The sequence below is a fragment of the Thunnus albacares genome, chromosome 4 (genome assembly GCF_914725855.1).
Source record: "Thunnus albacares chromosome 4, fThuAlb1.1, whole genome shotgun sequence".
NCBI classification, from domain to species: Eukaryota; Metazoa; Chordata; class Actinopteri; order Scombriformes; family Scombridae; genus Thunnus; species Thunnus albacares.
In genome coordinates this window covers 9880246-9903954 of record NC_058109.1, presented here as the reverse complement: position 1 = coordinate 9903954, position 23709 = coordinate 9880246, and the positions used below count along the sequence as shown (strand labels likewise).

The 23709-nt window shown below is 41.5% G+C and overlaps 1 protein-coding gene across 4 annotated transcripts in view; it reads left to right on the top strand.

Annotated features, from left to right (window-relative positions):
- The window catches only part of ephb2b (eph receptor B2b), a 126548-nt gene that overhangs the window by 68857 nt on the left and 33982 nt on the right, over positions 1 to 23709 (top strand). For all 4 annotated transcript variants that reach the window (XM_044349073.1, XM_044349071.1, XM_044349072.1 and 1 more), the window contains exons 4-5: positions 21105 to 21260; positions 23020 to 23355. In XM_044349073.1, coding sequence (XP_044205008.1) covers positions 21105 to 21260; positions 23020 to 23355 — 492 coding nt within the window. The remainder of the gene's footprint in view (positions 1 to 21104; positions 21261 to 23019; positions 23356 to 23709) is intronic.

The following is a 23709-nucleotide window of genomic DNA, read 5'->3' as shown; positions in this document are numbered from 1 at the left end:
GGCCTGGTTTAATTGTTGAAGCCTGGTCGAGGGGGGTGGTTTTCCGTTGCTGTGGGGGACAGCTCAGCTTTGTAAATGGACTACTTACAGAATTTTCTGGATGTTAAAACTTTTTACTTCCCCTTGGGCACCTGCTAAGCAAATAAATTACTCAATATAATGTGCTGCTCCACTCTTGTATGAAATTCCCAAGCTTTCGGCTGAAAGGTACAGTTCGACACGCTCTTCTCATTCTTATAACTCTTGTAAAGAACTGGGTTCATCTAGAGGATACGTTTTTTTTTTTTTTCAAACCACGCTTTGGAAGATGAAAGGCGTAGCACGATCCGCCAGGCTAATCCTTACCTAGTCAGTTAGAATACTCCTACCACCACCCATTGTAGTATATACCACTGGTTTATGGATGAGAATAATCTCCCCCATGTTCCCCCTCTCCTACTTGTTCTTCCTTTCCACCTCTAGGTCTTTGCGTTGTGATTAGTGCTATTTTCCCACAGTTTATACGGCAAAGCCTTTAGGGATTCTCTGTTTATACTGAGTTTATATTAAGAAGGAGGAGGTGAGACTGTAAACAACAAGCTAATAAGAAGGCGGTTCTGTTTTGACTTGTGTGGAAAAATAACACTAGCTTCCTGTGCTCCTCACAGCATGAGTTAAAGTATAGTGCTGGGATACCATAATGTTTTTATGTCCCCATCATGTTTTACAATTAGACAGTAATTACTGTTTAATTTCTTCATATTAGACCGACGTATAGCCTGTCGATTACATGTAATTCTAGACCCAGTAAATTTCGGGTAATTGTCGATGCCATAAAATTTACTCTGCATAGTAAAATGAGGTCATTTCTGTGTATTTGAAGTGATCCCTAGCAAAAACAGAATTAATTCCAAGAGAAGACATAGCTGATATTAGATCAATATCTCAATATAGTATATCTACCCATTGAACACAGAACTTTCCATAGTTCTTTATTCAAGTTCTAAAACTATAGTTCCCCACAAGTGAGAACTGATTATATAAGTTACTGAAGATCCATTACCGCTAGTATTTAGTTTTATGTATTGACATGAAAGAAAAGAGAGATATGAGATAGGTCAGATCAGGATTTGATTTCCTATTTGCTAAAACCATCAACTCGCTGTGCTGCAAAATGCTTTAGACGAAATGAGAAACTCTATAAGAATGAAATCAAGACTAGGTCAAGAAAGACAATAAAATGTTGAGACACGGAGAAATGAAATGAGACTGTGAGACACAGTCAACAAGCTAAACAAAAAAATCACGTTCATAACTCCTCCGGGCTGGACATTAACCACCCTCCAGTGTTTACTACAAAGCCTGGATTGGCCTTGTGGTGCATTGATGCCTGGGAAATGCTCACTTCGTGCTGGGACCAATGTTCTGGTTTATTGTGGTCATCTCAAGGCTGTGTGGTCTCGACAGACTTTTTTTTTTTGGGCGGTTTAGGTGGGGGAGAGATCAGCGCATTTTCATGTGCGGGGTGTTTTCATTCCACACAGCTAAGCGACTCTGTATGGCACCCTCTCGACACACACCAGGGCCACCGCTGCCTCCCCTCACAGTACGGGCATCTCCTCTCTGTGAAGTAACAGGCTTAAAGAACCGCCTGGAATATATTAGTCACAGTTATTAATGAGGTTGTTTTGATTCTGCTCTCCCCTTGTCTTTTTTGCTCTCCCCCTTGCTTTTTTTCCACTGTGCAAAGTCACGACGATGCAGAGGATTTTGGGTAAAACAAAAAGAAAGACCTTGTCAGCTCAGAGGGACACATACAGTTAAAACAAGACAGAATCGGCGAGAGAAAGGAGAGAAAGCATCTTAGAGGAAGGGATCATGATACAGTGTAGACCTATACTATGTCTCTCTTAACCGCACTACATGATGTTATGCACTTGGCAAAGGAGTGGATTCCTCTGCCCTTATAGTAAGATATGAATTGGCTCTGTTTAGGGTTGTCAGTGGCAATTACTTAATATGATGGATTTTGTTGTTTTGAAGAAGTACAGTATGTTTTTTCGAGAGTTGTTTTCATAGATTTTTGAAAACAGGGTGGGATGTGACTTTCATGAGGTAATGAAAACCTGCAGCAGAAAAGACAGGAGTTTCTTATTAAAGCAAGGGGAAAATACATCTGTGAATTAAGAAAAAAGAAGAAGTAATACGTCATTATTTTTTAAACTCACTTAGGTAACTTTCTTTGTGCACACTGCTGTGGTATACCTCATTTATGAAGTGATGAATCGTCTAATTACCGTCTATCTAAATATAAGACACCAAAGCAACTAATGAGATTCAAAAATTAAATGTATTCTTCACTGTGTCTCTCTGCTGTTAACACATTTAACCAGACTATTGAATCAATTAGACTAATAATTCCCCACAAAACGCAGAAATTGAATTACAATATCATAATGTGGCACCTTGAAGGATAATGTCATGACATTGACACTGAGTAGAATGTGACATTTACCGTCACCATATGGGATATCTTCCTCTAGTCTCCACAGAGTAACCCTCACTAGAGAAGACATTTTGGAGCCATATGCATCTAAAATAAGCAGACTCGAGCACAGAGCTGATGCATTGATGTCATTCATTCCTTGTACAGCCTTGATAACTCCTCCTTGCGACCTTCTTACTAAATATAACAATTCACGTATTGATTTGGGGACGCAGTGCATTCACAGCATGCCTCCACGATAATGACCTATTTCAACAGATTGCTTGTAGTTAAGTAGTTTTTTTTTCTGTGTGTGCGGTCTTTGTCGTGAAGCCGCAGGAGGAAGAAGACACAGCCATTTGTTCTGAGCGGAGGTAAGACACAATATACCTTGGTTATGTTGTGTTGGCCAAGAGACTATAATGTATTTATGATGGTCTGTTGGCAACATACAGTAAGTACACATGTATCTTATATACAGGAACCTTATGCAACTGCATATGTAATCGATTTTATTAAATTTTTGGCATTGGATTTTTATGTATGCTCTGAAGGCCAGCTCTGAAGGCCACCAGGAGATGTTTTATGTCAACACGGTACAAAATTCAGAATCAGTTGGGCCTGCAAGCAGGGTGATTAAATATGGATCATTGACAGTGTTGTACCTCACTGCTATTAAAGTGTGGCAATGGGGAAAAGGGCCAATGAAAACCTGGCAAAACATAGCTTAAATTCCATCTGTGTGTACACTATGCCAGCAGGCAGGCTTCCCATTACTGAATGACTGGCTATGATTGAAATCATGGCTCTAATGTGCTACGTTATCTGTCAGTATAGTGTTGCAAGAAGGATGGGCATCAACAGGATCACTGTTATGCTATTCAAGGCAGCTGAGATCCTGGAATACTGTCACTGTTTTATCATAACAGTCGGGTGACATGCCTAAGCACCTCACTATTTATCTTTTGCCCTTCTCCTTTTTTTTTTTTTGCCCTTTTAAATAACACAGCTGCCCCATCAAGGCGTGCTGCAAGCTGTCTGGCCTTGTCAGTTATGCAAGAGCATGCACAAGGAAACAATGCATTTGATACAGTATATCCTCCAATTTCAATAGAACAGTCTTTCATTTAAAACTCATTATTGGCACTTTGTTCTGTTATGCTCATTTCAGGATTTTGACCTCAATGGAAGTAATTTATCCAGAAGACTTTCTACAGTGGCATTGTCATCCGGCTTGGAGATTTTTATCAGTCACATCACAAAAAAACCCAGAGAACATAAGTCCTTCCTCCCTCTTTACCCATTCACCGACCTTCCAGGGACCGCCACAATCAGGCCTTTGTGGGTCCGGCTTGTCTGTCATCTCCCTGGTTCTGTTGATATGGGCCTCGTGCTGAGAGCGTGGTCTCCTCATACACTGCACTAAGCGCTGGCTAATTGAGCTTGTCGAGACAGAACCTGTTGTGTGTGTGCTGATAAGAAGGTATTTGACCTCTTAGGAGGCCCCTGGTGGTGCCCTGCAGAACACATTCTTAATGGGTCTTCTGTCCAGAAAAAGCATAGCAGTCAAAGTGTAGATCCTAAAAAACATCTCTATCTATGCTTGTTTTGTTATTGCCTCTGATAAAATACTCGGTATGTTGACACTGGAACAATAAATGGGATAATATGTTAATGTTGATCACGCACAAGGAAACCTCACTGACTGTGACTTTGAGGGAGGGGTGGAACAGATGCCCCTTATCATCGAGTTAGATTGGACATTAAAAATCTGATAGACTTATCAAAGGATGTTGATGCAGTCTCAGAAAAGAGCCCATAAAATATCCCCATTCAGGACTGCAAGTTTGCTTATTCTTTAATCAATTGCTTATGTCTCTGGTTAAAGGATTTGGCAGAGGTCCACAAATCGAAGCTCTTGGATGGATGCCTTTACCATTTCCTCATCAAACGTCATGCAACAGAGCAAGACTTGTCTGTGCCTCTCCTCTTTTCTCCTTGTCTTTGCCAGACCTGGTGAAATAGTTTTTGCACATTATTTCCCCCCATTTGCTTTAATCTGTTTGCAGCAACACATGATCACCGTCTCAGAAACCCAAACCATTAAAGCCACACATGTTACACAAATTTACTTTAGTCCTTCCTGGCATTTTCTTAAAAACCAAACCTATCTGGTATTCCAGACAGGTAAAACATGTGTAAAGAATTTTTGCACATGGCATTTCATCCAGGTCTGCTATGGATGGGGATTTCAGTTTGAGTGCAACTGACATGACCCCTCTAGCCTCCCTGGGATAATCCTGCTGCCTCCAGGAACACAAGACTAATCTGCCACAGTCTCCCTTTTGCAGTTCCTCACTCATTTCAAGCTGCTTGAACTTCTGCAACACCCTCACTTACATTTGGCAACAATCATGCCCAAAACATTATTTTAACTTTGATGTGTGTGTTTACAGTAGGTAAATGTGCTTTGAACGGTTCCTATCTGCCCTTCTTGGTTGTAAATTGCTGGTTTACAGAGGGCACAAACAGATGTAGTTTTGATGATTCATATGACTGTCAGTTCATGAATAAATACAGTAACTATTCTCCAGAAGGAGGCATCTACTCAAGCATTATATTTTTACAATGACCTTTTCAGCACCTCAGCATTAACGTCAAGGATGATCTGTGCAGGCCTGTATGGATATGTCAGATATGCAGAACTGGAATGTGTCGAGCTGTGCCAAGGGGAGAGCTATGACTCGGGGCTAGGTGGGCATTAAGGTTATATGTGCATGCATGTGAGACATGTATGATTCATAATTTTAGTCATATGACTAATCCTAATCCCGTGAATGATTGACGTATAGTCCCCAGAGACTCTCCACAAGTGTTAAGTATTGATATAAAAGCAACATTTATTGTATCAAGATGTGAACCAGAAATTAGACGATGAACAGTTTCCTCTTGACAGTGAATGAAACACCAGCTTTAAATATACCATGGCCAAAACCACTAAGCTACTAGCAGGATTGTGACAAAAAAATTTAAAACTGTCAGGTCAGTTTACTACATGAAGTTTTTCATTTAGGCTTTAACAGCCACTTTACAACATCACAGTGAGGCTGAAGTTAATGTTTCTGTAAGGCTGGTGAGAAAAAGAAAACTAAAATACACAGAAAAAGAACCCGTAGCTTCCTTTCTTTCTCAAGTCCAAGTTGGTGAAGTCTACTTTGCCAGCTTGTGGTAGAGCATTGCATGTTCATACATGTTCATGAGTAGGAAGTAGGCCTTGAAGCAACAAGTGGTTAGAAAAAATGCAAACAAGAAACAAGAAAAGATACTTAAACAAAACCAAGTAAAGATCCAGTAGATAAATACATATTACATAAAAAAAAGATGTATTAACGATTGCAAAGTATTTTCACCTGATTGGCAATGTTCTGTTGTGTCTGTAACTTCTGACGTTTTGCAGTGAGTTGACACTTGTGGGGGGATGAGGAGCATCTTTAGTTACCCTCCAATCACCACTTATTTTCTTAATCACCTCTACTCTTAATCCTGTCAGATCTTTAGGAAGGCCTATAGCCAACATATCCTCATAATTAAACGACAGTATAGATCTAAAATTCAGCCGGCAAAAAACGACCTATAGTTACGTTTACGCCATCTAGAGGCTGTAGTAATGCACTCTAGAACGACCCATTGGACCGCAATATGAATTTTTCCAAAACCGTTACAAATCACTGTTAAAAATAATGATGTTTTATGATGTGACAACACTGTGGTTAAGGTCTGATTAGGTTTAGGCACAAAAACCACTTGGTGAGGGTTAGGGAAAGATCATGGTTTGGGTTAAAATGATCACTTGAAACATGGTTCATACTTACTTAAAGTTACGTAACCTTCACTGTCATTGCAACAGGAAACACCACCACGTTACGGTTTTTAAAAGAATGTCCTGACTCGCGGTTGGAAACGGGGAGCAAACAGTGGTCTCCTGCAGCTAAGTCTATCAACCCTGCCATCCACCCAACCTGCCTCCTCTTAACAAAGCAAAATCACCTTATCAAGTCACCTTATATTGACGTCATCTGAACCGCGTCAGTTCCACGGGTCATAATTACTATGGCTGCTAGATGGCGTAAACATAACTACAGGTCATTTTTGCTAGCCTAGATTTTAGACCTATAGGCTGATTATAGCACTATGTGGCAATTGTTAAAACACACACACCCACCTGCCTCTTTTATTATTGTTATTTACAACACAAGGTAGTAAATAAATATAGTCAATTGTTTGTCATCCTATGCAATATTTGAAACTTTATCATGGCAATGAAGTCTCTGCAGCAGTAAAGAATAGTTTATTACTCATGTCAGCGCTATGTATGTCTAAATCAATACTTTGAATTTAATCGGTTTGTTTCCAAGGGGTGCCCATAGTGAGAAATGACTGCACTGCACACAAAGCAGATTGTTTACACTGGTGTTATACATATCTTTTATCTATTATTGTTCAGTTTTGTCAATTTATTGACCATGAGAAAACAAATATGTTTTTTCCAAACACAAAGCTGTTGCAAAACATTAGTGGAAGAAAAACAAAGATTTGATGGTACTTTTATGGTACATTCTTATTTTTATTTCAAAGTATTTTTTTTATGGATTTGCCAACAGTATTCCATCAATATTCTTAGAAAGCAGTCATTTTGGTGCACGCCATCCCAAAAAAGGGGAAGAGTTGGGTTGAAGGAATATATTGGGGGAAACTCAGCAGCAGCAGAGTTGCCAAGGTAACAGAGGGCTTGCCTGTGTCCCCCCCCCCCCTGCCCCAGCATTGGCCAGATCCCTCTCTGTGTGAGCTGGGTACTTAATTTCACTGACCCCCTGGGTCTGGGCTGCACAGCCTCCATTGATTAGGACAAATGGAAGGGAGACCAGCCAGCCAAGCCCCTCCCTTATCAGGGTTAAGGATGTAGTCATAGAGGGGGAGAAAACGCAGAGCAGGCAGATGAATAGCTCAGGGATCCCTTGTTTTAGATGAATCAATAACATATTTAAAGGCTAATTAGTCGATCTATTCACTCAGTATAAATTTGCTGGGGCCACCACCTCACTCTGCAGCCATGATTGGGCTATTTAATGTATTCCACCTCTAAATAGCAGCCATTAAAGCCTTCAAATGAATCTCCTCCCAACAATACCGGCCTTTTCAGGCGCAGGTGTAATGGTACAGGGAAGAGGTTTTGGGTGTGTTTAGTGTGTGTGTATGTGTGTCTTTGTCTGTGTGTGTGTCTGTGTCTCTGTGTGTTGATGTGTGTGATTAATGTGTGTAATGTGTGTGATTTCAATCCTTGAGGTTGCATCTTAGAGTCTTGATATCATTTTTAATCCTGTTTTGGCGATTTAACTCTGTTGTGGCATGTCAAGGCTTGAATTTTCACCAGCTTATTATGTGTTTGACAAGCAAGCCTGATTCGGGTCACATAATCAGAGAGAGAATATACATGTACCACTGCCTGCATGGTTCACTTTGATCTAGTTTTATTCAGAGCAGCTTACACATTTTGTAACAGTTGTGGAACAATTAATTTCACAAAAAGCTTTAGTGTTCTGTCAGGGGAAAACATTAAAATTTGTCCTCTTACTTTCTGGGTATTGAGAGAACATGATGTGATTTAAAAAATGGTCCATTAAGAGATAGGTTACCTTTTTGTATAATTCTTAAGTGAAATGATTCTTTAGTGAAGTGTGTGTGTTAGGGGTGTGGATATTTGGGAATCTCACGAAATGACTTCCAATTCTTGGGTTTCTGATTCAATTCAGAATCAGTTCTCAATTAAAAACTGATTCGCGTTTGAATGAATAGAAAAGGGGGCGCTATTTTCAGTTTCTTGCTCCAGTATACTGTGTGCCAAACCATTCACTGGTGTCGTTAGTCCATTGAAACACAATATGAAACATAACTGGCAATTAAGATAAATGGTCTGCAGCCTTTTCATTTTAAAAAGTTAATTGCATTAATCAATGAATTAGTTTGAAAGCATCTTACAGTCTCCTGCCCTGTATGAGAATAACAAAATGAGGGGGAGGAGGAGGCGGAGTGCTCTGCTGCGTTATTATTAGCATTATATCTCCAGCAGTGGAGAGCAGCCTCTCTGCTGCGCCGTTAGCTCCGGGGAAAGACGTTGTTGTACAAGATGCTGAGCTGGCGCAGGGTTTTTGAGGTGAAACAGACTGAGCACCGAGTTATTTTCTTCACCTCAGAGCTGATTTAAGTTGTGTAATGCTGCAATATGTGTTGGTCAGCCGGTCTCGTTTGTTACTGCTGGAGTTCTTAATACTTAATGTTTGTCTCGCAAGGGTAATTATTTACTCATTAAATCAAAAAAATGCTTGCAACCACTGCCTTTTTAAAAAGATGAACTACAAGATAACTCTAGCGTGTGCGTGCTGTAGACTGTCCGGGTGCTGCAATGCCCTCACAGTTGAGTCTCGCTTTTTTCGTTCCATCGACATCACGTTATTAACTAACTTTTAGAAAATCAATTTTTGACATCTGTGAATCGATTCAGAATTGTAGGGGATTACAATCGAGATTCTTAGGTCAATCGATTTTTTCACCCACCCCTAGTGTGTGTGTGTGTGTGTGTGTGTGTGTGTGTGTGTGTGTGTGTGCATGCTTCCAAGCATGTGTGTGTACTTCTTGGATGCATGCATGCATGCAAAATTGGCGCATTACAGCTGTTGTTTTTTTTTTTTCCAGTTGTAGATCAGATGGATAATAGAATTCAGTCAGACTCCCCACTGCCTCATTAAATGCTTGTGGTCAGAAGAACTGATGTAATCTTTAATAAATACACCCCAGGGAGAGATGGCTGGATTAAAATCCAGCCTATGAACATGATACCCACAGTCCAGCTCAGGGTAGCTAATGTTTATCTTTTGTGCTTTCTTTGAGGTGTGTATGTGTTTTTTTGTGTGTTTGTATGTGTGCATTGGAGGGTTACACAGGGACAGTGACAGGATTCAACACCAGCTGCTCCTTGCAATGCCACCCCCCTAGCCTCCCTTCCTTCCTCCCCTCCGGCTCCCCCTCCCCTGTGACACCCCCCTTGTCCCTACTGACTGGACAACACGCAACCCCTTTATGCCACCTGTCCATCAGCTAGACTGCACCCTAGGGAACCTCTGTCATAGAGCTTGGAGGTGCCGCTTGCTGCCTTTGTTTGGATTCTGGTAAAGTCCCCCCCCTCCTTCACCCTCTCTCCTCTCTTTCTTTCTCACTCTGTCTTGCTCTCTTTTTCTCTCTGTGCTGTCCTTTACAAACACAGACACACAGAAAGACACACACATACAGACAAGTGATTGCCACTGTCAGCTATTTCCTACATCTGCCTCCAGGCACAAAGGACCCACCACTAGCCGCAGCACCGCCCCCACTACCCCTCTCTTTGCATGCCTCTCACCTGTACCGGCTAGGATGCCAACAACTGGGGCTTTTGTGTCAGGCAGAAAATGCTGGCTGTTGAACCAGATAGGGAAGATTGAAATCAACACGAAGCTGATGATATTTTACGAATTTCAGCAAGCTACAAAACATTGAGTTAACTTTAACACATTGTTAATCTCATGGACTGGGCAGCATAATTCATCCTGTATTGCATTTTATCTCTGCCAATCATTTGAATTCTGGACAAATCCGCTGTATGTCTTCAATGGGTCACCGAGGTCATTGATTTGATCCTCCATTCGTTCTGCCTTTCTCCTTCCTCTACCTTATCCACATCTTATCCTCCACCTCTTTCCTCCACCCCATCCCACTGTCATCAGCAGTCTGAGACTGTGATCAGGGCTGTAAGGTCCGGGTGCAGCCTGCGGAACGGAGCGAGGAAGCTGCCTTACATGGCAATGGCTCCTGTTGCCCTAGCAACTAGCTGTCCTTGAGAAAAGGGCGCATTTGGGGGTTTGGGAGGCTGAAGCTCTGACAGCCCCAGTCAAAACTCATAAAGAGTTCAGACACATCGATCTGTGTGTCTAGGAGAGGACATACTGTAACCACAGTCCTCTGTGCAAATGCCTTAAAAATAAATTTATGAATAATAGGCTTAGAGAGTATTAAGTATGAGTGGTGTGGAATGTGAGAAATTGTCTGCAGGAGGGAAATAGTTTTTCAAGGATGCAGCTCGTCATTGCACCCGCTGTACAATCTTGTGCAGTGGGTGCATCTTTCCAGAGATGTTGTGCTATTCTGTGATCTGTTCCCATGAGGACGAAGGAGAGGTTGGGTGGAGTCTGCTCACATTCTTTTGTTTGCATCAACAATGACAGCTTAACACTCTGACATCTGATCACTCCTAAGTTGCCTCATTTACCTCTGTCTCAGATTCAAAACAGTGTACGCCCACTCAGGCACTGCTGTACATGAAAAGACAGGTGTCGTTTTTTTTTTCTTCTCCCCCCCCTTCCCACCATCAGCACTGCTGTAGCATTACAAGCACAATAACTGATGCTTGGTGTCACATGACAGTGAAAGTTCAGTGTCTCTGATTTCAGCTTGTGTGGAATGTTCAGGAAGGCCAGACTGTCTTTGTTTGGGGGAGAATAATTTTATTCAACAGAATTAACTCCCAGTAAGACAGGGGACATCATTGAGTTAGCGATTGCTGGTGGGCGGTTAAAACATAAAAACAAAGCTAAGGCTGTTATTGTGTAAAGAGATTTAACATTTTAAAAGACAAACTGTGATGTAATTTGGTTTAACCGAGTCATCCTAAATTAGGGCTGCAATGCAATTAATTCTTAATTGTTATCCAAAATGATTGAGCTGAATTAATTTGAATTAGGCTTTTTTATAACCACTGAACACCACATTCATACATCTGCTAATTCCCATCCTTATGCAAGCAGCCACAGAATTTGAATTAATTACCCTTTCTGAGGCTCATTTGGTGGTCAGATTACACAGGACCATGCCATAATTTCAAATTATGTACCATTATCTGCATTAAGTGACACTTTTTCCAGCTCCGGTAATGATCCGTCATTACAAATAATGGAATACAATGTTGCTGTGATGTGGATTCTGAAGGTTGACAAGCCATCTTAAATGGAGATTAATGCCGACAGAGGGGCCTGCCTCCTGCCACACCCCAGCCATCTGCAGCCCAGTGTACCGAAGGGGTCCACTGGCAACCTGATTGGACCCCTACATCCTCTGGAGAGCAAGCTGTCAAGTGATCTGCCTGCATGAAATGACCCTTTCCGCTTTATTCCCCACAACCACCCACCCTCTAGCCTTGTTCATATCCCTGCACTGTGCGTATATGTATTGGCTCACATGCCTGTAATTTAACCATTCCACATTTGTGCTTCTTTTCCCCCATGCTGAAAAAAAAGTGGGAAAAGAAGAAAAAAAAAAAAAAAAAGGGGGAGTGCTGTGAAAATTCCAGAAGTTATTACTGTGCTGCATGCATGGCTCCAGTGATACTCCACTTTCATCTCTGTTTCCTCCTCTATCGACAGATGGTAGTTATCAGACAGTATGGAAATACTGTGGTTAAGATAGTTTTCATTGATTTTTTTTCTCCCTTTGGTATTTATGACCTGATGATCATCATGAGAGCATTGTGGTCTTGAACAGAGGGCCACTCTGCCAGCGTTGTTTGAATCAAGAAACTAACGTATGCCACATGGGAATGACGAACTATCTCCAGAAACGTTGAATATTCTGGAGGTGGAGTGGTGAGCTTTGTGTGTGTTTGAAGGTACTACAAACCATGTACTGATGTATAATTGAGCTGATTAATTGATTAGTCCAACAACAGTAAATTTATCTAAATTAATCATTTAAGTAATTTATCAAGCAAAAATGTCTGAGTGTTCAGACAATTTGCTGCTTTTCTTTGTTTTATATTATTATTATTAACTGTGTATCTTTGGAGTTTGGTCTTTTCGGTGGACAAAACAAGCAGTTTGAAGTTGTCACATTGAGCTCTCTGAAACTGTGATGGGCATTTTGCACTATTTTTGACATATTTATATTATAAATATAAATAATGAAGTATATATTTAAAGATTAATGGAGAATGAAAACAGTTGTGAGCTGCGGCCCTAGTAGCATACCTGTATGTTTGAGCAATGGTACAATTCTTTGAAAAGGTATGTAAAGTTTGTTAAAGCAGAACATCTGTGTATGTGTATAGTATGTCTATGCCATGTTGCTTGCTGGAGTTATTTATGGCTTAAGTTAAGGAGATAATGAGAAATGAGGTCAGTTAGTGGGAAATTAATTTACACCTGTTGTTACATGACTAATATTTCCCTTAAGGAGTATTTTTAGCTGCCACTGACTTTCTTAACAGTGCTGCAAACTACTTTTTGTCCTTGTGAATACCAAACCTTGTGGTGAGCTTTATGTGCCACATACTATATATTAGAGGTGTTGAAATTTCACACAAAAAAACACAAAACATTACAACAGAGCTACCCGCTTGAAAGTGTGTCTTTAAATGATAACATGCTTGTCTTGAGTCGATGACGTTTAAAAGCAGCGCCCCCTATAGCACTGTTTACTCAAGCCCCCAGGAAGTGCGCTGGGCTGTGACTAGTGGTCAAAGGAATAGCTATAAAACGGCAGATACATTTTTTTGAGCATCAAAACACCTGCGAAATGACTTGTTTCACTATCAGAATTTGATACATTAGGTCCGATAACATTTGGAAAGTCTAGAAGAGCTGCACCATTGAATCATTTTATCCCATTCAAATTAACGGAGGGCTAAATTGGAAGTTAGCAGACTGCTCCCTAAATGATGAGGAAGCCCATCTGACATCACCGCAACCCTCTTGGAGGCAGGTCGGGAGCACTTTGACCCAACTTCAGGGATGGTCCATCTTGGGTGCAACATGATGCGTTTAAACTGGTAATGAAAACACAAATCAACGTGGCATAGTCTGACTCAGATTGGACAAAAGTGCCAATGCAAAAACGCTATAATATTAGTGGAGTGGAGCAGCGAACTCAAGCAGTAACAAACAAGACCAGCTGACCAACAAACACTGCAGAACTTAAACAACTTAAACCAACTCTGAGGAGAAGAAAATAAGTCTGTTTCACCTCAAAAACCCTGCGCCCACTCAGCGCAAGATACAACAATGTCTTTCCCCAGAGCTAACGGTGCAGGGGAGAGGCTGTTCTCTACTGCTGGAGATATAACGCTAATAATAACACAGTGGAGCACTCCCCCTCATTTTGTTATTCTCATGCAAGCAGGAGACTGTAAGATGCTTTCAAATTAATTAATTAATTAATAACTGCAGTTAACTTTTTAAAATAAAAAAGGCTGCGGGCCATTTATCTTAATTGCCAGTTATGTTTCATATTGTATCTCAGTGGACTAAGGACACCAGTGAATGGTTTAGCACACAGTATACTGGAGCAAGAGACTAAAAATAGGGCCCCCTTTTCTATTCATTCAATCGAGAATCGGTTTCGAATCGAGACTCAACTCTATATGGGGTTAAGCCCCTGCAGTATGAGCTGAAATTGTCCTCTGGGCAGTGGCCAGATGGAATTTATTAGCAGCTTCCTTCTTTATGGTCTCTGCTTATTTATGTGTCGATGTATATGTATCGGAAGAAGATGGAATTAAATGAGCTCTATGTGTATGTGTGATGTGTGCGGGGCAGTGTCCTGTGTGTTTTCAGTATCCTGGGAGTGTGCACAGTACACATCTTGTTTCTGTGTGTGCTTTGAGCTTGAGCCCTCCCAAGGGGCCTGCACCCACAGAGCTTATTTCCCAGGTGTCCCAAATTTCCAGCTAATCTGCTACTCACTTTGGCTCCTAATCTGTCTCAGAGGTGCCTGCTGGAGGAGGATTGGGGATGTGAGCTCTGTGACAACTGCACAGGAGATGCAGCTTAGAGCGAAATGCTGAGTTACACAAAGAGAAAAGTCACTTCCCAATCACCCCCCTATCCTCCTATACCCCATGACACACAAGACCCTCAACATACACAAACACACAATCACACAGCAGTTTGCATGAATGCCTATATTTAAGATGTCTGGATCAGCAAACACGCATTTGAGGGGTTTGAAAGCACAAACAAATCACGTAACTCTGAAAAAGCTCACCACTGGTTGAGTCTTTGAATTGTCAGAGCTGATGTGAAGCATTTTTTTCAAAGTCTGAAGTATGGAATTCACCTCTAAAGTTAATGGAGTTAAAAGTAGCACCTAATAATTAAAATAACTACTTGTAATGTTTTTTCCTTTCATTGGGTAAGCCCACGAAAGTGCCTGTGTCCTTTTTTCAGTTATTTTAAGTGGTTTGGTAATTGCTGCCCTGGTTGCTTAAAGTTGAACATTTCTTCGTTACAAATGTTGACATCAGTTTGTTAGAAAACAGCCCATCTAAACGACCCTGTGCTATCCTTGAGTTTGAGAGTAGCCTGATTTACACCTTGTAGGTCATCAGTGGTCAATCTCACACACTGGCACTGTCCTGGCTTATAGTGTGAGGAGCCACGCAGAGTCCCAGACCTGTTAATTGCACCAGACATGGAAACCTAGAGGGAGAAATGAATATCTCATTTGTGTGCCAGTGTGTGTGGGGTGAAGCGAATGCCAGTTGTCTAATAGCTTTCACACAAGCCTGATTGAATTAGACAGCAAGGAGGACTGTGTTCCTAATTGAATTGCAGAGACCCTGTGTTGCAAACAGTGCTAGCTAGTGTTCCCCATGGAAGTGCTGGGCGGAGGGGGGACAAGCTGGCTTGTCCTCACTCCCAGAACAGAGACACAACTCGTGGCTGCTCTCCGCTGGTTACTCTGCGGTCATGACTGCAGCTTCACAAGGTGACGCTCTACATACATGTGACCAATTCAAAGGCTGATGGTCTGTAGTTGTGGTTGCAGGATGGTAGAGGTAATGAGAGAGCTTCTGCAAAAGCTAACAGGTTGTCTAAAACAAATTTTCTCCTCTGAGCATCAGTGGTCTGTCTTGTGAAAGAAACACATCTATTTACGATAGCCTCTGATCTGTCCCCGCAATGATTCATATAAACTGTTTTTACAGACAGCACCAAAGCAAATAGAGGCCCAAACTTGTGTGTAGACTGTAGCGGCCTCTTTGGTCACAATGGAATACAGGGAAATACCCAGCATCCACGCACACACACAATCCCTCTGACGCTGGCCATTTTCACCGCTTTCAGCACTTTTTCCTGCTGTGTTCACAAAACCTAGCACCTCTGATTTTTTTTTTTTTTTTTTTTTTTTTTTTTTTTTTGCCCCTCCAGCCTTTTCTCTTTCACACCCCGAACACCACACATACACACACCTTGCCCGTCTTTGTCTCCCTTGTCTCTTCTTTAATGGTGTGTTCATTAAATAAAGCAGTTTTGGGGGGAGGGTGAATTCAGTCCTGAAAAGGGGGGAACGGCAAGAACAGGGAAGCGGGGGCTGAAGGGGTGTGCTGTTGTTGCAGCAATGCCCCAGACTGCTGGACAAAGAGTCTTTCTGTTGGGTGGTGTAGATGAGAGATGGTGGGTGAAAGACTGGGTGGACGTTGGGGTTGTTTTTTTTCTTCTTTTCCTCAATAGGTGTGGCCTTAGGCTGGATTACCTGGTATCAGCCATCTGATTGTCTGGTTGTGAGTGTACAGCACTGCCCAGGCGGCCATCATGGCAATGTCAAATGTCCAGTCTTTGTTTGGTCTCTCTCTATGTGTGTGTGTGTGTGTGTGTGTGTGTGTGTGTGTGTGACTGCTGACCAAATCAGCATTCATATTCACCGGGAACTCAGAAGTGTTTCCAGTATGGTTGGTCGCATCGGAATTGCAGCTGAAAACAACACTCCCTGCTTTTCTCCGTCTTTCTTCTGCGCGTTTCTCTTCTCTCTTACACACACACACACACACACACACACACACACACACACACACACACACACAAACAGTCACACACAGACGCACATACTTTGTAGGATTCAGATGGTTTTAGCTGCAGGTCTTGTCTTCAATGTGCTATAAATCTCCCCGGCTATAATATTCAGGAAACCTTTGAAACAACCAGCAAATTACCTGCTGTAAAAACTGACTAGCACCCTGGCCCGGCAACTTACCTCTCGCAGCTCTCGCAGCACTGTTTTTATTCAGTGAGTCTAGCAAAAACCCCTAATTAAAGCCTTTATGTCACTATATGTTATTAGAAGTCATAAACATGGACAGACACAAGCAGCTGGAGGTTTGGTGTGCGTGTGTGTGTGTGTGTGTGTGTGTGTGTGTGGTGGGGTAGTTGGGGGGGCGGGGGGTGGGTATCTAGATTGAGTATTAAGACTCAATACTGGATTAAAGTAATGTAATACTTAGAATGATCAAACAGCATTGGAAGAAAAACTCCCACCCCAATAGCTGGAGTTTTCACTTGTTTTTCAAATATGAGAAAAGTGAATATGCCTGCACGGTGCCTGGAACCAATTTGAGGTGATCTGGACCTTTTGACATGGTTAACACTAAATTGAGTCTGAAGTGTTTATAAATTCCCTTAAAGCTTTTCTATGTGGCTTTTGTTCTTGACTTATTGCCACATTTCATTGTTTGTCCCAGTTCTAGCATCCACGTTTGCAGCCCCCAGAGATCTTAACAGAAAAACACGGCATGTTTGCTTGATGATATTAATGATATTAATAGCGGTGGGTTTTTTTTTTTTGTTTTTTAAGTATAGGAAACAGGAACAACAGAGGAGCTGCTGTCAATGAATATTCTTGCAGTAATTAACTCTTCTTGCCAGAAGGATATCTGAAGTTAGAGGAAACATCCAAAAAAACAGCCTTTAGCTCTCGCATGTTGAGCAAGACTGCCAGGACGGTGATCAAACAGCTCAACAGCAGCAATCTGGGCAGGCAGGGAGGTAGGGAATTAAAGCTCTGATCTGTTTTTTAATCACCGCTCTCCGAGTCTCTGCTTCCCTACATCTGACACCAGACAACTTTGCAACTCTTAAAATCTATCATCTAGGTATAAAGTGGAAATTCCCCAAATATTTCCCCAAAATAATGACCGTGGCAGGGCAGAGAGGCATGCCAAGACATATAATACAGTGTCCTCTTGAACTGGATATGATGGTTTTCACAAATACTTTTTTTCATGGATTCTTTTAACCTTTTTAGGTACCAGATGGTTGCACCTTGTCTTGGAGGCAATGCTACAAATGACAGAAAATTCACTGTTAAATACTCAGATGTCAATTCTGTTTATTTTTATGTAATATAAAATTTTGTTTGGCTCTATCTATCCCCTGTCTGGTACTCCAAGTGAGACAACACAAACCACCAAGCTAAATATTTGAGAAAAGATGTTAAGAAGCAGACAACTTATATTTCATGAACAGTTGCCTGATATGTGTCTGTTTTAGTTGACAGTGAAAGTTAACGTCCTTTTCTGTTTGTTCAAAGATACTTAAGGATTTTTTTTAAATATATACTTTATTTTTACTTTTCAAATTTTAACATGTAGGCCTACTTGTAAAATGATATATAGCAAAAGTGCAAAACCCCTTAAAGTAAAACAAAGACATCAGAGACAAAAAATAAATATATCTGCTGAATAACAGTAGATAAAACACAAGTAATAATACAGCAATTGAAAGCTATTTGTGAGATTTGACCATTTATGGTATTAAACACACTTTTAAGCATGTATGAAAACATAATGGGATTTTTTTTCACAAGCTATTAAGATAAATAATGCCTAAGTCAAATCTAGAATCCATATAAAAACATTTTTGTTTTTTTGTTTCTGTCCTATTTGTTTTTTGCAAAATAATTTAGCACACCAGATGAAAGGGCCTTTGTCTGTGGATGTTTGGTCCTTGATGGGAAAATCTGCATTACCTGAAGCTTTATAAGTGCTAATCAATTATATTCTTTCATTTTACTCCCCATGCAGGTTTTAAAGTCATTGTTCTGATTGTTATGCACAGTCTGCATACTGTTGCAGCACATACATTCACTGTGGGCACAGTAACACGCTGAATTCCTTGGCTCAAGAAGTCCCAAACACAAACCTTCCCCACCTCTCCCCTCTCCTCTTTGTTTCCATCCCTACACTTCTCCTCTCTTCTTCGCCCCCGCCACCACTTCTTTATGCTGTTTCCTTTGGTGTTGCTCCTCGGAGCGCCGCACTCCCATAGACCTTACTGTGCCGCAGAGGTTCGATCCCAATTCCCCACATAGCTGTTGCCTGGGCCTCATTCAGAGACTTTGTTGACTGGCAGTGTGAATGTCCAGGCCTCACGTTTCACTCTGTACCCAAAACCTTTTCCCCCATCAATCATGGAAGAAGAAAAACATGTCAAAGCTAATACGTCATGATGAGATCTTTAAGGTTACTTCAGTTTTATTTTGAAATAACTCTTTCTGCCGCTGACATTTGTGATAACCAAAATAAACCATTACAAACGAGCATATTGCTTTGTAACTCTTTTATGTTTTGCACAAGCGGGTGTACAATTTAAAGCACATCTTTGTTTAAATGTCATCCATCTCTCCTTTTTCTTGTACTGAACTCAAATATGCTTTACACAATATCGATTTAATGAAAACATCTTCTCCTTTAAACTGCATTAGTGATGCTGTTTTTAATGCACCCACTCTCAAATAATATACTTCGGTCGATCATATTGAACCACTTATACTCCTATCCTTGAAAACATGGCATAAAAAACAGCTAGACTAATAGAATTTATCAATCTACAGATTCAGGAGATTCTCTTGAATCTTTTGAATCTAATAAACAGGAGGACTAATAGAATGTATCAAACTTTAGTGCATCAATAAAATCAACAAGAAATTATTTTTCATATCTTATTTATTTGTAGAATGGTATTAATTTGCTATTGCATCCAATATCTGTCCATTGTTTTCTGTTTTATGTAGTGTAGTCAGATTTAGAGGGTGATGGCTCTATGTAATGTACTTTGAGGTAAAAGGGAGGGGGGGGGGGGGAGAGCATTAATCCCTGGCCTGTAGGGTCTGTGAGTACAGTGATGTGTCTGTGTAATATAAACATTGGGATCGGATCCGGACTAATTCTGCCTTGTGATTTGACCTCCTCTTAAATGGGAGTTGCAGCTGCAGATTTTTCCATATTCCAGATGCTACAGCTGAGCTGTAATTGCCAGCACAGCCTCATAATGAAATGATGTCTGTATTTTTATTACTTTACAATGGAGAAAGTCATGTAATAGTATGTTTTCCGGAACATATATAGAAAATAAGGGAAAAAACAGTTCCCATGATAAGTGAGTCAAATTGTTTTAAATACTATAAGCGCAAGAAATAAGTGCACATGTCAAAATCAGCTTTGATAGTGGAGTTTAAAAAATAGTCCTATGAACCTACCACAACTAACTCAACAATGATGTAAGGAAGAGAACCATAAATTCAAGGAAAAGCAGCTTATTTCATTTCATCAGTCAATAAATAATAAATAAATATAAATATATAATAGGAAAAACAACAACACTGACAGACCTGAGGGGTTTTAACTTCAGATATGCAGCGTGTCCCGGGTCTGAATTTTTCACGTTACTGTACTCTCAACACCTCTGTATTTTCTTCTTTATCGGAGGGGCAGGTGGGAGCTGGATTACCTGAAGCAAAACCGTCACTGGTTTTGCCCAAAATAGAAAAAAAGGCTCTTGACATGGTGCAGGTGCAACTGCTGGAAAAAAAATGTTATTTTTTTAAGCAGTGAAGGTTTAGGCGGGATGTAACTGAGGAGAGGATAAGGGGATTTCACAGATAGTAAAGGTTGTTTGTTAATCATCACGGCTGATGCTTATGGCAAAGCACAAACAGATTTACCCAATATAAAGCATGTGATTCACCCACTCACAGGCAGATGTGCAAATACAGATTTTAATATCAACTGCGATGTGTGTTCATCATTGTCTCTATCATGAATGTAACTTTTCTCCCAGGTTTCCATAGAGAGGCCCTTAAAAGGGCTCTTAGCAGGGCACTTCAGAGATTTCTTAGGCAACTAGAGCATGGTGAATAATTCAAAGCAAACTTACAACACGTTGCCTTGTTGACATATCTGCTGAGAGTTGCCTCACATGCGAGGTCTCACTGTTGTATTTTTATATGTCGGGTTGTGTGTTTATTGGGTTGCTTTGAATTCAGGTCACTCGATGGCTTCTGCTGTATCGGAAAATGTAACCAAACGGCCGTTACGTGTAGTTCAAAGTAAATCAAGTGAAATACTGAAGTGATAGCTCAAACTTTCCATGTTTTTCTCTTATTCAAACAGATTCAATTGTATATGACTGCTATATTTAACTTGCTGTTTATTGTATGGTTAACGCTGGCCCTTTTATTGCTGAAATGATTCGTCATAAGTAAGTCATTTATTAGTCGATTGACGGAAAATGAAAAAAAAGACTTTTACTTACCTTGGGCTCTGGGAAATTGTGATTCTTTCACTATATCTGATCATTTATGGACAAAATGATAAAGTGAAAGTCCGTTCACATTGTATCCAGTGCTCAATATGAACATTTTTCTGATAGAAAGAAGTTTGTGCTAAAAAAAAGTTGTTTATTTTTTTTCCTTGTGATTCTCATACTTATTCTCTTTTGTCTTTCAGCTTGCCCCTCAGGCTTTTTCAAGCCGACTCAGGGAGACGAGCCTTGCATGCAGTGTCCCATCAACAGCCGCACCACCAGTGAAGGCGCCATTAACTGCGTTTGCCGCAACGGATACTATCGCACCGACTCAGATCCCCTCCAAATGCCGTGCACAAGTATGTATAGAGCTGAGGTTGTTATGTGTAAATGCACACAAACACACATAGGACATAGAAAGGAATATGTACTGCCAAAGTCTTTGGTGTCAAATATGAGCTCTTTGACACATACACATTTCACACCCGCAAGCAGAAGAGCCCCGGGATCAAAGGACAGTGGTAGTCTGTGTAACTCCAAACAGAGAAACCCTGTCAGAGCTGTCCCTCACACGAATGCGACGCTGACATGCCCATAGTGTGGCTGTCCACAGATCTGACCCAACACACAAGGCTCGGCTGCCCCTCCTCAACATCACAGAGCCCGTACTCCAAGCCAGACCAGAGGTTACTGGGCCAGGGCGCGTAGCTTTGTGAAGGGGCAGGCACGGAGAATGAGCCCAGGCGAGACTCTCTCTTGTCATGCCAATGAAGCTGTTTGAATTTGAATTTGAATTTGAGGCTGACACCAAGGTTGAGAGAGAGAGAGAGAGAGACAGAGAGAGAGAGAGAGAGAGACGGAAGGATAGACCAAAGCAAAAGTGAGCAAGGGAGGGGTAAAGTGTGAGGGGAAAGACACGTAGAAAGAAATGAACAAGAAGAGAGAATTCGAGAGGGAGGGAGAGGGCTAGTGTGTATGTGAGAAAGACAGAGAATCAGTGCATAGAGTGTGGTCTAACTAAAACAAAACACGGGTGAGTGAGAAAAAAACCCCTTTCAACATTTTGGTAGTGTTTTTTCCTCACTCCCTCTCTGCCTGTTGAAAGGGAGAGAGGAGGGAAAAGATTTGATGGTCTCCAACAAAGGAGATTTGCATAAGCCTGGCTCTGGGAGTCGAGCAGCTGTTGTGAATGAGAAAGCAGCAGTGTCACGTCACCCGTATTAAGCGCAGCAGGGCCCGGCCTGATTAAAGCAGGGGAATGGGCCCATCAGAGCAGCCCGCCAGCTAATGGGGGGGATATTAGTCCTCCTCCCCGGGAAGGAGATGCCAAGGAGGAGTTATGTTTCCTTGTATGAGAGACACCAAGAAGGGCACTCCAATGGGCTTCTTTCCAGAGCCGGAGATCTGTTAATTGCTGCCAATTAAATATACGAAGTGATCGATTCAGATTTCGGATGTTGTGGGAGGAGTGGAATTGTTTATCCCATTAGTCTTGGAGGTTACGTCTTCCATAATTAGGTGCACATGGCTGTAAAAGATAAACAGTTCTCATTGTTTATTTGTTTGGCCTGTCACTCAACATGTAGCACCATGTGGAAAGTTTCCACCCCGTAATGCCTAGTTTCTAAGAATGTCTCAATAGGAGAAACAGTAGGTTTCTCTCCACTGGAGTAACTCTATACGAGGCTCCATGAGAAAACTGTCAAGAATAGATGTTAAGAAAATACTTGACAAAGTGGACACCAGCATGGAAAATGAGATAGCGTAAATGGGCATCCCGAGGGAAGAGGCAGTGCCAGCTTGGAACACTGACAGCTCAGAACTCAAAGAGGCTATAATACCTTAGTCGGCTTGTCGATTTTCTCTCCTCCTGTTTAGGGTTATTTAAATAGAGTTGGTAATTATGCCCTCAACACCATAAAGGACACAATACAGCTTCCATTATAAAAAATTAGAGCATTTCTATAGAATCATAGATGCACTAAGCACCTTGAAGCTGTGGCTTGTATGCATCCATATTTTCCTGACACACTACTATCTGATCAAAGAACTTGCTTCCCAAAATATCCATGCATTTATTTGATCCCTCAACTCCATAATCTCTCTTGTGTTTTTCAGCTGTCCCTTCAGCTCCGCAGACTGTCATCTCCAGCGTGAATGAAACCTCTGTGATGCTGGAGTGGATGCCCCCTCGGGATTCGGGGGGCCGGGAGGATGTAGTCTTCAACATCATCTGCAAGAGCTGCGGCGGAGGCCGGGGAGGCTGCACCCGCTGTGGGGACAACGTTCAGTTTTTGCCCCGTCAGCTGGGCCTGACAGAATCCCGGGTCTACATTAGTGACCTGTTGGCCCACACACAGTACACGTTTGAGGTGCAGGCTGTCAACGGGGTGTCAGATCAGAGCCCCTACTCCCCTCAGTACGCCTCAGTCAACATTACCACTAACCAGGCTGGTAAGTGGGCCCATCTGTCTTTTTCTACACTTTATATTCCCAGTGTGGTTTTCTCTTCTCTTCTCTTCTCTTCTCTTCTCTTCTCTTCTCTTCTCTTCTCTTCTCTTCTCTTCTCTTCTCTTCTCTTCTCTTCTCTTCTCTTCTCTTCTCTTCTCTTCTCTTCTCTTCTATATTGCCCTTTCCTCTCTTTTCTCTCTTCCATGTCTATTTCTGTGCTGCTACTTTGTTGCTTATGCCCTGTACAGTACCTCTTCATCACACTCATTCCTCTACAAGCACATAATGCACAGAGCATAGACCTCCACTAAGTCAGTTTCTTTCCTCTCCTGTATGGTGATGTATGCAGATTAAGGG